This window comes from Anabrus simplex, chromosome 10 (genome assembly GCF_040414725.1).
Source record: "Anabrus simplex isolate iqAnaSimp1 chromosome 10, ASM4041472v1, whole genome shotgun sequence".
Classification (NCBI taxonomy): Eukaryota; Metazoa; Arthropoda; class Insecta; order Orthoptera; family Tettigoniidae; genus Anabrus; species Anabrus simplex.
In genome coordinates, this window is record NC_090274.1 from 20,341,636 (window position 1) to 20,361,514 (window position 19,879).

A 19,879-nucleotide genomic window follows, 5' to 3' on the forward strand; every position below is an offset into this window, starting at 1 on the left:
AATTGAATGTCTTCTAAATTGTCAGCAAGAATCAGTATCATTCACACAGCAGATGGTGTAATTTTTCTTTCTGTTTTGCAATATTTTCTTGTTTGGAATATCATCAGTATTTTATGTTAATAACAAGTAACTGCTTCTTTTAGTAATGAAAATGACTTCTCTCTCCCCAGTTACTGGTCACTGAAATTGAGGCAGAAGGATTATATGAACAGTTCCACCCAGGTTTCTCACAACATTGTACTTTCAGGTTCCTGATGAAGGCATGGCAGCAGGCAGTCACTGGCCAGCAAATGACACCCACAGTCAGTTATCTTCAGACTGAATCCTTGTACAAGCAGACGCAGAAATGGGAGGCGTCCCTGTCAGGCATTGTCAGGGCGTACAAGGAAGTGGCTGCTGGGTAAGTCTGATATAGCTATGATGTTTATTTTCGATTTCCTTTCCTTAGAAATATTTTGTGCTTAAATGAAGTTCGCGAGCAGTAGGTTGTTAAAATATGAATGTGACCATTATGTAGTTCCAACGCTGCTGTATAACTCTTCGTATATCTGCAAAGGCATTGCCATAGTTGTGTAGAGGACAGGTGCTCTTTGATCTTCTGTACAGTGAAGTTCATTTTCGTGGGTAATTGTATTCAGTGTTTTTTTAAATTTTTTTATTTTTTATTTTTTATTTTTATTTTTTTATTTAATGGGGTGAACTCCGCTGTGGTCAAGAACAGGGAGTTAATATTCACATAAATTTATACAATGATGAATGATGCAAGTCTCTTCTAAGTAACTTTTTGACACTAATTTCTTTAGGGTCATATTTCCACACTTTTATGTTTTATTTTGTGGTATTTTGTTTAGGGCATAAGTGCCTACATATTTCCGGAGTTTTTAGGTTATAGAATTCCGAGCCCTAGGGTGGCGTGCACCATCTTGGAGTAAATTACTACGGAAGTAGCGTTTACTAAAGAAGTCCATACTACAGAAGTAAATTACTACGGGAGTTATTTACTCCGGAAGTAACGTCGGAGAGTTGAAGTACAATTTACTCTTTTAGTTACTACTACAGAAGTAGCGTTCGTTACTCGTGGAGTAGTGCTGTGTTCGTGTATCTTCTTTAAAGAAATCCAAATAGATAAGGTTATGTGCGATAGGAAACGGGGGGAAAAACGTAAGCGAAAAAGATAAATGCTTGTTAATAGAGATAATGACCATCTATGCAAAGGATATAAGGTGTAAGAAACACAACATAAAGATGCTGGATAAGAAAGGAAATTCATGGAAAGTTGTGGCGAAAGAATTCAAATCTTCGAGTGACGGAAAACGCAGTGAAAAGCAAGTTAAGATTCTGTAGAAGGACTTTAAAGCAAAGACGGAAGCAAAGCAGAAAGTCATTGACACGCGGGAAAAATTAAAACTGATGGCGGTTTCTTCATACAGATGGCCTACATCCACAGCGAAATTTTCCCATTTTCACACCAGGCAGGTAGGCCCTACCTTAAGGCCACGGTCGCTTCCCAATCCCTAGGGCTTTCCTGCCCTATCGTTGCCTTAAGACCTATCTGTGCCGGTGCGACGTTAAGCAAATTGAAAAAAAAAAATCTTCCGATTTCTGAAAGTTCACTGTTGTCACCGAGAGGGCAATAAATGGGAATATGCGCGCAGTCACAGTCAATTGCACCCATGACGTGTGGAAACCTGCCAATGTGAAGAATATCCTTTTATTTTCCGAACGATCATCATCGTTTGCAGGCGTACCTCCCTCTTAGCCTCAACTACTGCTTTAACCACGCAATGAAAGATACGGCTAGCAGTTGTGCGGTAAACGTTAATTAGATCACCGGCAACTGTACTGAAATGTTACGGTACGAAACACTCGTAGGGCACACAGCAACTGTAATTTTAGATATACAACAAAATTAAGACAAGAATTCAGCTGTAAGTGATCTCCAAGTAGATTTAGAAGGAAAGTAAAGGATTCCTTCCTAAGACCAAAAACGTTCATGAAACTCGCCGTGTTCACATTACACGGCTATCGCCTTTCACGCACTGTAGGCCTACGCACTATTACATTTCCCATCGTTTACTGCGTCGAGATCGCCAATATAATTTAAGTAATCCATAAACACGTTTGAAACGTCTTTCCTCTCATATACAGCACGATATTATCATTAGTCAACAAGTCTAAACTTAGCTTACTCCATGCACGACGTGAGAGTAAATTCTAACCTATATTCGTACGTTATTTACTTCTTTAGTAATATACTACAAGATGGTGCTCTTCAACATTTTACTCTTGTAGTAATTTAGTCCAGGAGTATCTGAAAGGACTAAAATACTTCGGAAGTAATTTACTCTCGTGTGGAAGTCGCCGAATGCTGACTTCAAGAGTACTTTACTACGGAAGTAGAACTTACTCTTGGTTGGTGCACGCCACCCCTAGTCTAATTGTAGGAGGAAGAGGAAGAAGAAATCTGCTAAAAATTAGAAAGGGCTACGAAAGGCTGAAAATGAAAGATCCTCTTATATTCTGTTTGCTCTTGGTTACTGCAGTCTCAGTTGTGCTTGTAAATCTATATACTGGTATTTGGTATTAACTTTTGTAAATAAGCAACATACCTTATTTGGCCCCAACATATGACTATGCTTTATGTTAAAATAAAACCATAGCCGTCTTTAATGCACAACGTAACATTTTGAAATAACTGATTTTCATGAAGGTATGTTTGTATCTTTCCTCTACTGTACTGGTTTTTGTATTATGAGTCACCACGCACATTACAGCCAAGCTCGAGGTCACAAATAAAACATAATTTCTCAAGATGTGACCATTTCCCCCCCCGCCCCCAATTTTTGGCTTGTTATATACTATATTGTTGCTTGACGTGATTGCGTCATTATTCCCACCACAGTGGATTGTAAGCATAGGTGAGTGGCTTTGCCACTTCACTTCAGTGAAGGAGAGAGAAAGTTATAAAACTTCAAATTGTTTTATGTCCAGGCTGTGAGAAATTTTAGTGTTTTCGAATGAAACATATGATGTTTCTGGAAAGATGAAGAAAAGGTTAAGAATGTTGGCAGTTCTAGAAAAGTGTTCAGAGGACCTAGGACAGGAAATTGAAATGAACTTGATAGCCTTGTTACAGAATTTGTGCAGGGGAAACAATATCAGAATAATCCCATCATTCGCAAAGTTATCAGAATGACTATTAATTTAATGCATACCTCGTGTGGGACTGTATTTATGATGCGTTACTATTGCACAGCCAGCAGATTATGCTGATAAATTGGTCGTATTATGCAATAAAAGTGAGGAAAGTCCACTATATATTAAACTATTGTTTGTAGATTTACTTTTGGGCCCACAAAATTACCGTATTTACGCGAATAATCCCCGCACCCTAATTTTAGGAAGGCTCATTTTGAAAAAAAATAAAATTAAATGAACTAAAATTCCTTTCATCAAAAGATTAACATAGGCATAAACAAATATTTCATATTACTCCGCAAATATGAACATGTAAATTTAGGGTTATAGCAGCTTTGGCTGAGATGATAAAATACATTATCACTGCTATGAAATATATTTGCCATGAAAATTAGGTAGTACGTTTACTTACATGACAGATATTTAATTAATCTGAACTTGCAATAGACTCAATTCCCTGTTGATCGGAAGATTCGTTATCTCTTGCATCACTAGAATCCTCTCCTAAATGACTTACAAATTTGTCACACTCGATGTCTAAAACACTTCTCACACGCATTCTCTTTTTATGTGGATAGTAACACGACCGGTGGTGGATAATTCTTTCCGTGCAATGTAAACACTTGAAAAAGACACACTGGCGAATTTGGACGTTAGTTTTGCGATGCAGTAAAACCGTCTTAGGAACGCAGAAATCGGATTTCGAATTAACCACCAACTTGTAATTAAGAAAACCTGGTGAACCTAGAGCTTGTTGCCAACCTTAATGCAAATACAACCCACACCCCAATTTCGTGTCTCAATTAAAAAAAATAAAATGCGGGGATTATTCGCCTAAATACGGTGTCTTTGTTATAGGAAAGCTTGAACGTGTAATTAAATTCATTATTTAATTTTTCTTGTGAGTACTTTCCAAAAATTCAGGGTCATCTTTATGTGAGGTCATGTATGGGACGTTTCTTTAATCCCTGACCCTGTATCAGGAAGCGGCACTAGGGATATACGTACGTAAGTACGTATGTACATACATTTTCTGGGCAGAAAAGATATTCTTGGTTATAGGACGTATGTAGAAGTAGAGAAAATGGCTGAGATAAGAAATAAAATATAAAACACAAACACACAGGACAAATAATAGATCTAAGTAAATAAACAAAATTGATAGCCAGAAAATGTAAACTACTTCGTAATAATTCTTTTTAATCTAAGAGCGTACACTTCTTGGACATGCGACATGGGACAGGAGACACAACTGAAGTAACTTATCCTGTTCCGTGTCCCATGGGCCACGTACATGCACATCTGTGGGTCATTACTTAAGATGTCCTCTAGTGATTTGGAAGGCTTGTTGGTACAGTACTTCGGGAATTATGAAGAAAATGGAGGACTAGAAGAAAAAGGAGATTTTGGGTCAACTCATATAATGTGGACTGCCAAGAAAATGGTGCTTTCATGTTGGCTAAGAAACTTAAGAAAATTAAGATCCTTCACAATTTCATACATTTTATAGAATGAACTGGGAGACGTTTCAAGAGTTACTACATATGGTAAAGCCACTAATTTAGAAAAAATTATACCAAATTCAGGAATCCTATTCTGTTTGCTGAAAGATTATTGATAATACTCATGCTGAAAGCTTCTCCTAGTTCTCGCCAGATATTTTCACACATGGACCTATTTGAGTAATCCTTTAATCTGTAATTATACAGCACTTCATACTTGTCCACTTCCGCTATAAAATTTATAGTAATTGCCTCTGTTGAGTTCCACATACTTAAATCACTATACGTAACTCACGCGCGAAGTGATGGGACATGTCCTACGAAGTGCAACAGGCAGTACCTCGACAGTATGTGCCCGCTGACACATGGGATAGTCCATGCCCTTGACCAATAAGTGTGCGGGCTTCCTCTTGATTGCACGTGCTGCATCCACTTGGAACATTTCCTTTTTGTTGCATCCCATGTGTCGTGTCCCTTGTCCAATAAGTGTGCGCTCCGCCTAAGAATAACTGATCATAAACGTGCTAACTATTGTCGTGGCCACCAAATTAGGCGGGTGAGGAAAACTGCGCTGTTGTCAGATATGGGAACGGCGAAGCGACAGATGGTCGAGAGTCGCTTACCTCCAAGCACAGATTGGCAACGCTGATCGTGCAGTGCTGTCTAGTTGAAGCCCATCCGCTCCAGGCCACCTTACCGAGTCATTCCCTGTCATGCATCTGTTGAGCTCGCACCGTAAGTGCAGTTAAAGGTGGATAGTAAATGTGTTCAGCCTGGTGTTTTTCGGGTCTGTTATCTGAAAAGGACGAAGTAAGTGCGAGAAACGAACAACAAACTCCTCTGAAGCGTCATCGGTTGGAAGGGCTTAAGAAGAAGGATTTAGCCAGCCAGACAACATCCGTAATTGTGAATGTATTGCAATACGTGCAGAAGTTGGCCGACTCAAATATTTTGCAGACCATGAACTTCAATAAAAATCAAGAATTGACTGCAAAATGTTTAATTTTAGCCTTCGTTCAGCCCAGAGATGTGTTAATGAAGCGAAATATTCACCCAACCATAAAATACATTCATCTTCAAGGAGAACTTGATAAATTAGCTCCCTCTTGGGGCCATGATGTAGTAAGGTTGCCACCCTACCACTGCCAGTACAACGCAATTGAAATAATTTGGACTCAAGTCGAGAGAGAAGTGGCAGAGAGGAACAAAACATTCAAAATAAAGAACGTAGAAAAACTCACGTCAGAAGCCATCGACCGTGCGACTGCTGCAGACTGGGAAAAGCGCTTCAATAGCGCGGAAAATCTTCAAGCAGATGATTGGGCCAAGGAAATAAGGGAAGAAAGAATGGAGCCAATCATCATCAGTGTAAATGACGACTTGACTGATAGTGAGATGAGTGATGACAGTGACTAAGGAATCTTAGACTGCCTTTTAGCTAGAAACCGATTCTTAATTAATTGTAAATTAATGTAAACCTTTCTTTAAAGTAGTTATTTTCCTATATTATTCAGTACAATATACATTATTCAAATATTTAAGGTTATAATGTAATAAAACTCATACAGATTAATATGTACTCCGAAAGTACTTAGGCCATCCTGCAGCCTGTGCTTGCGCGCACACCCCGAACTGGCTCAGCTAGCGTCATTTACATGATCACTTTCTGGGCAATTTTCCAGGAAAACTACAAGACTCACGGAAATATGTTTCAGATAAAATATATAAGTTAGGCGATTTTTTTTACATTTTTCCCAGAGACAAAATTTTATTGGCTGAAGAAATAAAAACTTGGCCGCTTACTGAAATCTTCAATACATGATTCTACGGATTTAAATTTACTTGTTCAAGATTTTATTTTTAATTATTATTTAAAGTGGTTTATGTGTAAAATAGTTATACCACTGAAATCAGCAGTCTTTTCTGAAGCTTGTAGTATAATTTGTTTCGAAACATTGTATGAAGTAACATCAGGAGGTTGAGAGAGAACAACTTGCCTCGCGCTCCGAAGTGATGTGTTCAGTTAGACATTTCTTTGCCAGTTGCTACATAACCTTGGCAATAGCGTAATTTCTCTGACCCGCCTAATTTGGTGGCCGTGACAATAGCTGATGCTACGGAATTCTACATTGTGTGTGGAATATGCATCAAGAATCTCAGTGCTTATGACACTGTTGTGATTCTGTTCTTGAACCACAGTAAGATGCGGGCATGAAGCAAACTCCACAGTGTACATATAACTTAGGCCAAACATAGATCCTTTACTTTTAAATGCAAAACCCAAGCAATAATGTCACGTCCATCTTACGGCTTTTGTCTGACATTTAATACCTCTTATATCTCGGTCCATTTTGGGTTACATGTAAATGTGGTGAATATACCAGGACGATCATACTGAGGTAGGGCCTGCATATGTCATAGCGCCCTGAGTCTGCTCCTGCATGTAATGGAGCCCACTAGTAAAATTTCAATGTAACACAACCATCTTGCCTAGGTTCCCCCTGTGGGTGTGGGTGGTACAATAACACCCACGATATCCCCTGCCTGTCGTAAGAGGCGACTAAAAGGGGCCCCAAGGGCTCTGAACTTTGGAGCGTGGGTTGGCGACCACGGGGCCCTTAGCTGAGTCCTGGCATTGCTTCCACGTACTTGTGCCAGGCTCCTCCCTTTCATCTATCCTATCCGACCTCCCTTGGTCAACTCTTGTTCTTTTCCGACCCCGACGCTATTAGGTTTGCGAGGGCTAGGGAGTCTTTCATTTTCACGCCCTTCGTGGCCCTTGTCTTTCTTTGGCCGATATCTTCATTTTTCGAAGTGTCGGATCCCTTCCATTTTTCTCTCTGATTAGTGTTATATAGAGGATGGTTGCCTAGTTGTACTTCCTCTTAAAACAATAATCACCACCACCACCACCACCACCACCACTCTTGCCTAGGTCAGAAACATGTCCATTTCCTTTGTTCATGGCGTCCCACAGGTATAAGTAATTTTCCCATCGCAGTTTTCTTTGGTTGTGTCTAATGAAATTCAATCTTTCTGCTCTTATCTCGGTGTACATATCAACCAAATACTGATTAAGGAGACTGGGGTAGAGTAAGATGTAGTTTTCTTAACCCTATTCTTCCGTGATTTGATAAGAATTAAAAATCTGAAGATTTATTTATTTATTTATTTATTTATTTATTTATTTATTTATTTATTTATTTATTCCTTCATTAATAGTTCTCTTTGTCTTTCATTTTAAGTCAGTCCGAACCAGTGAAATCTCTACATTTAAATGTGATGCAACGGTTTGCAAAATTCATCCATTTTGTTTCTCTGAATTGCATCAGGTTAACGTTTAGTTAGCTGGCCCCACAGTGTAGGGGTAGCACACCTGTCTTTTTCCCGGAGGCTCCGGGTTCGATTCTTGGCCAGGTCGGGGATTTTTACCTGGATCCGAGAGCTAGTACGAGGTCCACTCAGCCTACGTGATTACAGTTGAGGAGCTTTGTGATGGTGAGATGGTGGCCCCAGTTTAGGAAGCCAGGAATAACGGCCGAGAGGATTTGTCGTGCTGACCACATGGCACTTTCAGGCTGAGCAGCGGTTGCTTGGTAGGCCATGGTCCTTCAGGGCTGTTGTGCCATGGGATTTGGTTTGGGTTGGGTTTGTTTGATTTGGTTTTTAAAAATGTTTAGTTGTTTTCATTTGGCTGATGGATTGCACGCACAACAAAATCACAGCTGACCAAGTCACAGTGAGACGGGGGTAAACCCGGCTGCCATGTGGAGGCAAGGCTGGGTCATCTACTTTTCTTCAGAATTGCTTCCACTTTCCTCTTATAATTTGTCCATTAAGTGCTGAAATTAGAAATTGGTTCTAATGTGAGTGTACATATGTTGTAAATCATAAATTGTATTTCTTCATAAGTATTTATTTTGTTTACAAAAATTAATTTACATATTTTGGTTGACAGAGGGTCAGTTAACGGAGATGTATATTACAAACTATAACTTTGTTGTGTGCAATTGATAGGAAGATCAAGTCAGCTGCAGAAAGCTTAGAGAGGAGGACGAGGGGAGGATATTCTCCTGAGGATGCGTGGAACATGACATCCATAGAGCTGGCACAGTGTGCTGAGGTAAGTGGGGTGTTCTGTCTGGACAGCTTTTTAGATGTCCACATTTATTGTAAATATATTGGAGCATTATTGAAAACTCAGCTTTCTTCTTAACCCTCTTTGTACCAAATAATTTTCTAAAATTTTGGCTAAAAGTGCAGAGTGCTTTTTAATGGCAGAAAAATAATCATAAAAAATGGAATCTGTATTTTATGAAGAATACTTCATGCTTTAATAACAAATGCTCAGAAAAGAAAAAAAACCCTTCCATATGACTTCTAAATTGGTATCAATTTGACAGTTTCTAGTCATTTTCAGAGGCTGAGAGAATTTGTGTACTGGGTGTAGAAAAGGACTTCCTCTTCGTTACTGTTGACGGTGGTGTTCCTGATACTATGTCACTGTCATAATCACTTTTAGAATCTAGTTCATCTCATATTATATCATTTCCCTCTAAATAGGCCACCAGTGTTTGACCATTCATGCTGGCAATAAAACCATCTGTTCTAGAGCTAGTCATGTTGATGACTTCTTTAGCTCACCTTAGATATTTTGGGTCTCAGCATGCTCACCCTGCATATTTCCACTGGAGACTTTGTTGCTTTGACTCAGGTTCGAAGTTTCTTTGTTTCTTTTTGAATGGCCCTCGTATATCAATTACTAGAAAGTAGTGATTACAATTTTATTTCAAGTAAACATTACTGTTTGTAAAATGTAAGGATTATAAGTAAAAAATTGCTAAGAATGTAATCGTTACAAGTAATCCGATTACATTTACTCAATTACTTGCCAACTCTGTATTCTCTAGATATCAAGTGATCACAAAATCTAGGAAGTGTTTTAGCAACATTAAGGGCCTTTCCATAAACAGCAGAACTGTACCATGCACATTATGGTCGGGACCACTGCAATTTCTTTTGTTGTTAGCTGATTAGTTAGTAACTTGCACATATGTTAGTTATGCTACCAACTGTTGTCAAAATGCCTCTAAGTGACAATCCATTGGACTAAATTGTTACAAGTGTATAATAAAAAGCTTATCTGGCAATGGAAACGGGCACGTTGCTTCATTTTACAGGCCTATTCATTTGTCGCGGTTTATAATCATACCGATCTGTATTGAATTCTGGGAGCAGGGCCAATCTTTCAGCCAATGGGAGCGACTGTTGACATGTGTGGAATGAAAAATGGTGAATGTTTTGAAATTATTTTGCTATAAAAGTAAAATACATTTTTTGACAATGTACACATCGTTTTCCTACAAATAATATGAGGTAGGTTTATATATGATGTATATTTTGGTGGATAGTACAGTTTCACCCAATAAACTACCAGGCACAGAAGTTGAGAAGTCAAGACCTAGTCTGGACATGTTCCATAGACCATGACAAGGAGACTTCTCAATAGCTTAAGAACAAGTTTTGGCATTGCATTAGTGTATAGAATGTCCAGGTCTGGTGGAGGTCGGATTGTTCAGCATGTGCTATGCCCAGGGTTGTCAAAGGAAGATACTTTTTTTCCTGCATACTTGTACTGTACGACGAACGAAGCCCATACTTTTTACTTGTCTCCAGAATCAAAATAGTTTGTTATTTTCAAATAACATTTGGAAAATGTTATATTTGGTGCTGTTTTCTGTTTCAGGCTCACTGCCGAGCCTTCATTGTGGAGAAGTTTGTGGATACTCTTCCAACGCTGAATATTTCTGATCCACTGCGAGCGGTGCTCACTCATCTGTGCGAGCTGTATGCTGTGTTCTGGCTCCTTCAACGATCGGGAGACTTTCTTAGGGTGAGCTCATTTTTGTTTTAAAGAAGAGTATGTAATATGAGGTAGGATCCACTAAATGTTTGGGGACATGGGTATATCTTCTTACCACTGAAATGAAAACTATACTGCCTCTGTGAGGTTTCAATTCATGAACAGGCCCCAACAAAGTCAGAGGAGAAGAAAATCTAGGTGGCTGAAAATATCATAAGGAACATTGCATGATTCCAATATAAGAAACATTTGTCAGAAGAAGTCAAACAGAAAGAAACGAGAAAATGGCTCCATATAGGGGAGTCCAGAAAAATGTAGACACTCTTTAATAGTTAATATCTTTGGAACAAAATGACATATCGTTGCAATTCTTGCGTGGTAGCGTAGTCCATTGTTTTCTCAACAGATAATGGTCACGTGAATGGCACAACAATCTTGGCGCACGTTTTCCAGCAGATGATAGTGCAGCAATGAATGAAGTAAGATTGTCATTTGAGCAATGCAGGTTCGTATTGAAGTGGTACTGGAAGTATGAAAACATGATGAAGGTACAATGGCAATGGCATAATGTGTTTGGAACTCAGCCACCAACACGTATAACAATCCATTGTATTCAGGACACATTTGAAGCGGGCAGTACTGTTCAGGATGTGCATAAGAAAAGGTCTGACTGACCAAAAACATCAATAAGTCCAGCTTCCAGCGCTGCTGTGTTGCAACATTTTACTAGGTCACCTCAAAAATCTTTGAATCAGGGTGCACGTGAAAGCAGGGTACGCCAATTAACCGCACGATGAATTCTGAAGGCTGCAAAGTGGAGAGTGTACATTCCAAGATCGCTGCACGTTATGAACGAGGACGACCTGGATCGAAGGCTGGAGTACTGCGAGTGGTTTGAAGATATGTTTTGCGAGGATGAATGGTTTCCAGGAATGGTTATCTGGTTTGATGATGGCGCATTTCAAACTGAACGGTACTGTAAACTGCCACAGCTGCATGTACTAGGCTCCTGAAAATCCTCACGTTCACCTGGACAAACATGTTAATCTACCCGGTGTTAATGTGTGATGTGGTCTCTGTCATCGCGCAGTTCGATTGGCCCATTCTTTTTGAAGGTACCGTAACTGATGAGGTGTATCTTCATATGCTGCAAGCATTGATTTTATCTGCCATCCGAGAGGTGTTTGGAAATGAAAGATTTTACCTACAAAAGGATGGTGCTCTGCCTCACTACCACAGATTTGTCAGAGCGTACTTGGATGAAAATCTACCTGGACGATGGATAGGTTGAAGGGGAGCTGTTGAATATCCACCACAGTCTTTAGATCTTACACCTCTTGACTTCTACCTATGGGGGATCTTGTAAACTGAAGTTTATCGACAGAAGCCAGCTACACTGAATGAGCTACGAGAAACCATCGAGGTGTCTTGTGCGACCATCACACCGGCAACACTGACAGCCTAGTTCAGTCAGCAGTTCAGCGGCATCGACGTTGTTTGGCTGCTAATGGGGGTCACTTTGAACACACAATAACCTTCCCCCCATTCAAGAATTGTAAGGGTGTCGTTTTTTTCCATTTATATTGTGAGTGTTTTCATTTTTCTTGACCCCTCTGTATTGAGATGTTATTCGGTGAGAATGCCACAGTCAAGATGGCTCACTGAAGAGGTCTAGGTAGACCAGAGGTGCTGTTCGGTGAAGCCTGTTGACCATTGGGAGTCCAGAAAGACGTGGCAAAGAGCAGTAGGGAATGCAGTAAGATCATTATGTACTCTGACCCTACCAAATGTGGGATAAGGGAGTGGTGTTGTTAGTGATGCTGATGACTATGATTTACTTTAACTCTCCTAGTATTGGCAAGATATCTACTTAAAAAGAGTGGCTGTCTAGCAGGGGCTGCAGTGGAAAGACCAAAGTGTCTCTAAAATATTTTGTAGTTCTTATTTATAAATCCGTAGTATAAGGTGTAATTAAGTTTTCTTGATGATTCCCTGTGCAAAATGTTGGTAAGATCACGCTTATTTACGCGTTATGTCAAATATTAAGATCATTGAGTCTGCGAAAGTCACCTCAAGGGTGCCAACACTAGGTGGTTAGGGGCGCGCAGCTGTGAGTTTGCATCCATCTTTCCTCTTTCATTGTCGCCATAAGACCTATCTGTGCCAGTGCGGTATAAAACTAATTTTAAAAATAAGGTGCCAGCGTGCCATACTTCTTCGATGCTAAGAGTAAGGGACTAGCCCACTGAGAATTTGACAGTCAAATTAAACCGGATTGAGTAAGAGTTTGAATTCATCGTTGGCTATCACTTGTGTTTTGGAATCGAGCTGATGTGGACGAGATATTACAGGTTGTCCTTTAGTAATGATGTGGTACTTTACATCATGCTTGATGTTAGTTGAGAAAACACTGGGGTTGGTGATGTTTGGATTACTTGCATGCTTAAAAAGTCCAAAGATTTTAGGTTGTTTCATAAAGTACTGACAACATTACTTTTCAGTGATTCTAGCCACATTACCATTTTGTACTTAAGGTCCACCAAGTCAGCACCCAAAATACCTTTGCTTACTATAGAAGGCCCTGTGAATGATACCAAAAGTAGGAACCACCGTTCTATTGGCAGCATAAAACTTGAAATCATTGTAATCCTTTTGAATGTTCTACTTTGAGACTGGTATTATTGATACTGTCGACAAGGAAGCTCAATCCCGAGTTTTTGTCAGCAACAGTTAAGCAGAATTTGCAACAACTTATTCGATCTTCTGCAGCACATTAAGCCGCTATTTCTGCCGAACCTATTTGCAGGTTTTTTTTTGCTAATAAAATAATGTATTAGCATCCCAGATTGAAACTGACAAGAAACATCTGTCAGTCATCTGGTATAACTGTTTCATAATTTACATTCTTGATCTTTTTCTTACCTTTATCATGATATATTTGCATTCACTTTGGTAGTGGAAATTATTTTAGATGTTCCTGTAAATGCCGATAATTTATTAATATGCTCTTTTAAGTCCTTACCTAACTCTGAACTACAATTTACCAACTCGCAACAACTCCCCAACCTAGACAACCTTGTTACATTGTTCATGTTTTCATTTGATTTCACTTGCTTTCTTATTTTATTTGTCAGATGCACAAGATCTGTAACACCGTTCTTTGACCAGGAAGAGGGAAAATGCATTTTTCTCATCACAGCCACATAACCACTTGTTTTTTGCACTAGGAACAACACCTGGCATTAAACAGCTGGTCAGAATCCAAAACAGGGCGTGGATCTCGTGAGGGACTGTTACTGGGTTCGTATCACAGCAGTCATGGATGAAATCCAAACCAGCGCATGTGGTACATTGGAAATGAGAGATCATATATCCATAGTTTGGATTCTTCATGAAACTAGTGGTCCTGTGTCTATGATCACGTCATCAGTTGCATAAAACGTTAAGTTTGCTTTTACCTCGATAAGGTGAATGAAATGCAAGAGCAGTGCTATGGATCTTTGACCTGTCATTGATTGCTGCAGGAGTATATTTCTCTCTATGAATTAGGAATCACGTTATCACAGAAATGTTTGAAGATCATAACTTTGCCTTTCCCTCTACGTACCTTTCCTTGTGTTGTCTAACTCTTAAAAGTGAATGCTACTTCTTTAGTTGGGCCGAATGTGTGAACATTTCACTAATCTCGCGACCAATCGTGTATAATCTGTGATAATTCTAGCTGTTTAACCAGTTGTTGACAGGTTGAATTTTATACACTTGCAGCAGTAATGCCATCTCTCAGCATAATGTTTTAAGCCATTGCAGCTTGGTGATAATATGGTACAAATGTATGAGGCACAAATTGTAGTTTCTATGACTTTTGTTTATATACAGGATATAGATGGAAGAAATATTTCTTGATCAGAATGATATTTTACGTAATTTCTGTACTTTATAGTTCATTGATACAACTAATATTAATGAAGAAATGTGACTTTTCCTGTTTTGGTCCCTTTGCCACTGTATGTAACGTCATGCACTCTGGGGATATGCCTGAACTTTTCCCATGATGTTCACGCTGTCAGTCAGTCAGTCAGCCAGCCAGTCAGTCAGTCAAAAATGGTACTGAACCCACTTTTAACTTTTGTGTACCTAATCTGAGATAAAATCTTGAAGTGTCCGAGCAAAATTGTAATTTTATTTATGAAAATGAAAATCCACAGCCTTTTTCCTCTCATTCGGTTGGGTCAGGAATGGAATGAATGAAGCCCCCATCTAGCGGCGAGGATAGGAATTGTGCTGGCTGCCCAAGCCTGTCACACTCCTCTGGGACAATGATTAATGATTTGACAGATGAAATGAAATAACATTGGAGTGTGTTGCTGGAATGAAAAATGACAGGGAAATCCACAATACCCAGAGAAAAACCTGTCCCTCCTCCGCTTTGTCCAGCACAAATCTCACGTGGAGTGATTGGGATTTGAACCACGGAACCCAGTGGTGAGAGGCCGGTTCGCTGCCGCCTGAGCCATGGAGGCTTCAAAATTTCATTTATATTGATTGATTTTATGAAACGAGTTAGACAAGGTAAATTCTTAGTAGAACAGAACAGATCATGATTAGTTTTAATGCTGACAAACATTTACAGTAATTGTAATCAGTATTAATTTGTGTTTGAATTTTTACTTTATATAATTATGAAGAGTGTAGTTTAGCCAGATAACAGCTGTGACTGACAAATCGTGTAAAATATATGAACTTTAAGTTTTTAAATCTGTCAGAAATAATGCAAGATTAGAAAAACATTAGAAAGTATGTGGAAAAGAAAACATTTTGATAGAATCTGATGATCTTTCAGGAATGAAGTATTGAATGTTTTATTTTCCTCGCATTAGGTTCAACACACTGAAAAATTTAAGGGTTATATGTTGACCAGGTCGAAACTGGAAAGAAAATGACTTTAACAAATCTTTTTAAACTCGTGTGAGGTGAAATGCTCATGCACAACCAAGTGCTTGACCTTAGACTTAGCGACAGTGATGGGCTATATTTCATAATTGTATGTACATGGTTTAGGAGGCTTTGCTTAATACATGACCTCTCATGGCTTACCATGTTGCCTTCATTTCAATGATGATTTTACCATCCTTCCAGTACTCCTGCGTGACGGCCAGAGACATGGACAGTATCCAGTTGTGGCTGGAGACTCTTCTGATCCAGATCCGTCCAAATGCTGTCGGCATCGTAGATGGCTTCGACATCTGTGACGAAATCCTGTCCTCCCCTCTTGGAGCGTGGGATGGCCAAGTATACGAGAGATTATTTGAGGAAGCTGCCAAGAGTCCACTGAATAAGGAACCTGTCAACATATCCTTCAAGAAGTATATGAAGCCATTCTTTAAATCAAAACTTTAAGGTTGCAGGTCGTGTTAAAGTACAGCAACATTTCTTCAGGGTGCGTCCACACCAAAGTGTTTTCATGCTATTTCAACCATTAGTGGGATAATTGAGACTCGGTGCAATTGTGAGTGAGGATGTCTGTTTTAAAGATTATTTTTTCTGTCTCCTTTTTATTTGCGTAAAGAGCATATGATTTTGCAATGTATATCAATCACATGAATGAGAGCAGTACACTCTAGTGTGAAGTGTACTTTATTTCCTTTAGCCCCAGTAAGAATCTTTACTCATTTCATTTTCTGGATCCTTTATTCTTCTCTTCTTCTTTTCATTCTGTTCAATATCGTCTTTCTTTCTTCCAATGGAAGAATTATAATTACACTCATGAATATTCCTTTTCTTCTTTTTGCTAATCACGTACAGTAAAACCATGTTAATCCGGACCCTGATAAGTCAGACTTTGTTTAATATGGACAGCAGTATGTATATTTGTAAAAAAAATACAGAATGCACGGTTTCGAAAGTGGCTGGAAGTCAACAGTTGCATGTGTCACACATGAAGTCTTTATACAAAATCTTGTAAAATATTACTCAGGAGAACACACTGAAGCCTACATCTGAACCTCTCCAAGTATAGGCTGGGGACACATTTCCTGTGTTGTAAATTTGTGAGTAGGAACAGAATTCGGATATGGGTTGCCACAGATATTTTTATTAGTCTTTAATGCTGTTGATTTGTTGCCACCTATCAATTTTAGGAAATATAAGACATGCATTGCACAGCAAGATGATCTTGCACCATCTTGGTAGAAGTTGAAGCAACTGTTTTTCATATGTCCTCATGTTATTCGCCTGTATTTATTCATAAGTGCGCCATAAATACCATGAGTTCTTCAAATTGATAATGAAATTGAGGATGTTCCAGTAGTAGTGATTGACAGTTCCGATTATGCTCATTTCACAGATTTTTCCTCATCATAACTTAGTGTTTATCAGATAAATTTAGAAAATCAAATATTGTTGTTGACACTAGATTCTTACCTTCAGAAACATCTCTCATCCTACTTCTTTCAGGATATGGTGATGGTTTTTGAAAATGTTCACAAAAATCTTTTACAAAGTGCCTTGAAGTAGTTTATGGAATGAGGGGTGAGGAAAGGGCTTATTCTTCTCTCCATATCTAGCAACTTAGCAAGCAGCTTGTCATTTGTTTGGAGCAAAATGTGCAGTATCACGTGGTAAGACACACCTTACTCCGACTCTCGCACGCAATTGAAAGTTCTCCACCAGAGGCAAATTCTTCCTTGGCTTTCAGGAAAGAATCATCCAGCTTGTTACTCCATCTTACAAGGCAGTTTTCTTCCTGCATCCCTTTCAGGATTTTGGTTCTTGAGAGGAAGCCGTTCCTTGGCCTAAGTCTTCATCTGGCTGGCCTGCTTTGTCTGTTCTAGGGCTAGGACTTTGGGTGTTAAACGTATTTTAATGCACTTTCTACTGCTCTCTTGGGTCATAATTCAGTCAATTTTTATCTCTGTATAGTGGAACAGTTGCAATGTTACCTGGAAAACCATACATAGTGTTATTTCATCTTGTCCCGGTGGTTTTACATTTATTTCTATTTTTTTTTGTTAAAAATTAAGTCTTTCCATTTTGTCCTTTCTTTCCAAATGTTTTTACAAATAATTCAGGGTGGCAGAAAAGTAACTTCACATTTAGTAAAATATTCAATAAAACAAATTATTTCACATCACTTCTTGTACCCGTCTATTCTTGATGACAGTATTACCAACTTACAAACATACGGTTTACACAAATTAAAATAAAGCAGTGAATTTCACCAAGAGTAAAGTTACTTTTGCTCCACTTTATATTTTGAAAGTTTCTGCTCTCAGATCCATGTTGACGATGAGAACAAATTTGTATGTACCACTGATCATCTCGCTACTTTCATGTCTGTTACTTCCAACTTACGAATAAGATATTGTAAGTCCACCCAGCTTTCCCTCCCATACAGCAAAGTGTCAAGATAATTTTATCAGGAAGCTGACATTCACATTTGAAACTCTTTTTTTCCTGTATAGAATGGACAATTTTAGTTACAAAAATATAGGTATATTATTACTTCATCATATCAATTTTCAGTTTAATAGATTTTCTGGCAATTTTTGAAAGATAGTATTAATTTCTAATGTAAGGCCTGAAGGTGGGAAGTTTGTAATTTGATGTTGAGTCAAATAAAAATCTTATGAAGATTGCAGGAATGTTTCCGAAAAGGTTGATGTATCTTGGTGGTGGTGATTGTTATTTTAAGAGGAATAATTGATTACTGAGGTGCCAATACAATATTAAAAAAGAAATCAAAAATAAATAATTGAATTTGTTTTCATGGTATTGCATTGAAAAAGAAAGAACAGATGTTCCGTTTCGATCCTTCAGAAATGTGGTTCCCTGTTCATAGGGGAATTCCCAGTCTGTCTGTTGATAATTGACAGTTCTCCCGCCTGCTTCTCTCTTTGTACTTGTCTCTAGGGCTTCCTTGTGATCTCCTTTTTGCCTGGGACAATCTGGTCAGATATTACCATATCACTCCATTGTCTTGTCGTAATTTTGAAATAGCAAGAAAGAGAATCTCTCCAAATGCATCATTAAAGTGATGATCATATTGGAGAAGATTCCAGCTTTTGTCTTGATTTTATTGTTAACTTTGCTGTGGACCTGCCCTTGGTAACCTACTTAAAATTGCTCAATTAAGGCTGTGTTTTAACCTAAGACAGGCTTGATCGATTGTGAGTCAGCCAGTCCATTAAGGTGCATGTCCAGTATCAGAAATGTCTACAGTTGGTACACGGCCATTGTCAGAAATATATATTCGATGTAACAATATTGAATGTATGCTAAATGTACGATACTGTGCAGCGTAAGTTGAATTCTCTCTAATGTGTACAACTGTACAGTCCGTTCAATTTACCTGTGATTTGTGATATACTGTATTTCTGTGAATCCAGGACAACGTTTTTATTTCACAGTTTCATGTAAAAAATCACGGGTCGTCTTTCATTTGCGACATAACAGCAATGAACACCACTGGCAGCTACCACGATCACCGCGCTGCTTCCCTTCACCCCTGCGCATGCATAAAACTCGACCTTCAACGCCTGCATTGCTAGCCGCGGAAGTTGATTGTACAGTGCCTCTGTGCAACGTCACTGGTTCTCAGAAAATAGTGAAGACAGAATGACATTCTACTAACCTTTACAAAAACGTTTCTTAAATCTGCAGTATGGCATCAAAACATTAGGCCTACTCTGTTGAGCTAATTGCAAGATCGACCATAATCTACCGTACTTCCGATCTCCAGCTGCACAGGAAATATAATTCAAATTGGAATAGCAAGGATGCTACCCCTAAAATTCTTAAAAAGGCCCTGGTCACTCAGTGATAGTTATTACGCAACTACTAAACTAGACACTTAATGAAAATATCCATTTTATAGACAGCAGAAATATTTTTTGCGATGAATCGTCGTATGTTAGATACACATGGAACAGGTATTGCTGGCAAATTTTCAACACGTTCTCTTTGATATAATGATGCCAATTTTAAGTTATGGTTATTAAAAACATGGAAATGAAAAAAAATATTTATGTATCCATGTATGCTTTCACGGCCCATACTTACAGACATGATATAGGTTTTTGAGCTTATGCCGTGTCAAAGTAAGGTGAAATTCTTTACGTTTCGCAGAGAACTCTGCTCTAGTGGACAGTCAAGATTTTCTTCTGAAGACGTAGGGCAAAGTTCTCTGCGAACCGTAAAGAATTTCACCTTATTTTCTTGACACGGCATAAGCCCAAAAGCCTATATCATGTCAATAATTGTGTAGTCACAAGAAAATAAGGCATAACTAAAGCCAATGTTCAGCATTAGCGTCAAGCCA

At 38.7% G+C, this 19,879-nt stretch overlaps 1 protein-coding gene across 1 annotated transcript in view; it reads left to right on the forward strand.

Moving 5' to 3' along the window:
• The window catches only part of LOC136882056 (acyl-coenzyme A oxidase 1), a 76,135-nt gene extending 59,206 nt beyond the window's left edge, over window positions 1-16,929 (forward strand). The window contains exons 10-13 of the mRNA XM_067154559.2: window positions 248-400; window positions 8,718-8,823; window positions 10,447-10,593; window positions 15,700-16,929. Coding sequence (XP_067010660.2) covers window positions 248-400; window positions 8,718-8,823; window positions 10,447-10,593; window positions 15,700-15,960 — 667 coding nt within the window. The 3' untranslated portion in view covers window positions 15,961-16,929. The remainder of the gene's footprint in view (window positions 1-247; window positions 401-8,717; window positions 8,824-10,446; window positions 10,594-15,699) is intronic.
• The last annotated feature ends 2,950 nt before the right edge of the window (window positions 16,930-19,879 follow it).